The sequence below is a fragment of the Drosophila santomea genome, chromosome 3L (assembly GCF_016746245.2).
Source record: "Drosophila santomea strain STO CAGO 1482 chromosome 3L, Prin_Dsan_1.1, whole genome shotgun sequence".
Taxonomy (NCBI): Eukaryota; Metazoa; Arthropoda; class Insecta; order Diptera; family Drosophilidae; genus Drosophila; species Drosophila santomea.
In genome coordinates this window covers 13553403-13554635 of record NC_053018.2, presented here as the reverse complement: position 1 = coordinate 13554635, position 1233 = coordinate 13553403, and the positions used below count along the sequence as shown (strand labels likewise).

Sequence of the window (1233 nt, the reverse complement as noted above, 5' to 3'; positions counted from 1 at the left end):
GTAACGATTTCCTCATTGGTCTACAATTCTCCAGCTCAGCTCAGCTCAGCTCAGTTCAGCTTGCTTTTGCTGTTGTTGCCGGCGACATTCTGTCATGCCACGATCACGAACCATTCGTAACACATTTGTTGCAATTTTCGTCGCTATTTGTTAAGGTTCAGTCGAGGTTGCAACTAGCAACCGAAAGGGACTCTCGTCTGTTTGCTAATGTTGTAAAATATGTAGTAAACGGCAGGATAAATCGATTGATTGCAATACGCTGCAAAGTGTCTGCACTGTTGCAAGAGCAAAAACAACAGAATTAAGACTCAGAAAACGTATTAAGAGTTTTAAAATACTCTAGAACACCAATAAGTTGGCATAACCAATACGTTTAGCACCTGGTTGAAACTCAACATTTTACGCTATAAAAAGAGTATAGACTTTGTTGTGGGCTTAATAATGAAGTTACTGAATCTACTACTAGTCGTCCTTGTCCTAATAGGAATGGCTGCTTGCCAAAAACGCAGGAAAAGAGGGTCTGAATTTTGGGTGCGACCCAAGCACAATCCACCAGGAACAAGATATTGTCAGCCGAATGATCCCTGGTGTCGAAGAGATTATGATAATTAAATCTTTAAGTATGTAGAAGTATGTAAAACACAGAAGAATGCGTTTCCGACCATATAATGTATATATTTTCTTTATCAGGACCAATAGCCGAGCAGATCTGGCCCTGTCCGTTTTTCTGTCCGTATGAAAGTCAAGAACTTAGGATGTATGAAATATAGAAAGTCGGGATAAAGCATGCAGACTCCAGAGACATATACAAGAATCTACCCTGTTGAAATTTAAATATATCAAATATACAAACGACCTTCTCTTAGTTTAAAGAAAAACAGTGGAAATAATTATGCAAGGATTAAATGGCGAAATTGCAAAATCCGCATAGAACGGTGCTAATGGCCGTCTACTTAGGTGGTTGTCCAAATTGCACTCGCATTAAATTCACTTCCGCTGCAGGAACACCGACTTCCGCTTTGGAGGGAGATGCCAAGGGGACAGGTGGCCAGAGGGGAGCAGAGGGGAGAACAGGTGTAAACTGTGACGCCGCCAACGGGCGACACATTTGGCAGCTATTCAAGTGTGATAACAACAATGTGCCAAGCCCAATAGAAAAGGGACACGGCGCAGGACAACAAAGGGAGCGAGCGAGATGGGATGAGCAGGAGTAAATCAAATAGAATAATTGTT

At 41.8% G+C, this 1233-nt stretch overlaps 1 protein-coding gene across 2 annotated transcripts; it reads left to right on the top strand.

Annotated features, from left to right (window-relative positions):
* The first annotated feature begins 426 nt into the window (after nucleotides 1-426).
* LOC120449882 lies at nucleotides 427-856 on the top strand. Of its 2 annotated transcripts, none has more exons than XM_039632558.2 (2): nucleotides 427-620; nucleotides 691-856. In XM_039632558.2, the coding sequence occupies exon 1, from the start codon at nucleotides 442-444 to the stop codon at nucleotides 610-612; it is 171 nt and encodes a 56-aa protein (XP_039488492.1). In that variant the 5' UTR covers nucleotides 427-441; the 3' UTR covers nucleotides 613-620; nucleotides 691-856. The 2 variants fall into 2 exon arrangements, with proteins under 2 accessions (XP_039488492.1, XP_039488493.1); XM_039632559.2 differs by having other exon boundaries at nucleotides 427-630.
* Nucleotides 857-1233: the final 377 nt, after the last annotated feature.

What these genes read in the sequence shown, in the direction of transcription:
- LOC120449882 (XM_039632558.2), top strand. Translation starts at nt 442, where the DNA reads ATGAAGTTACTGAATCTACTACTAGTCGTCCTTGTCCTAATAGGAATG.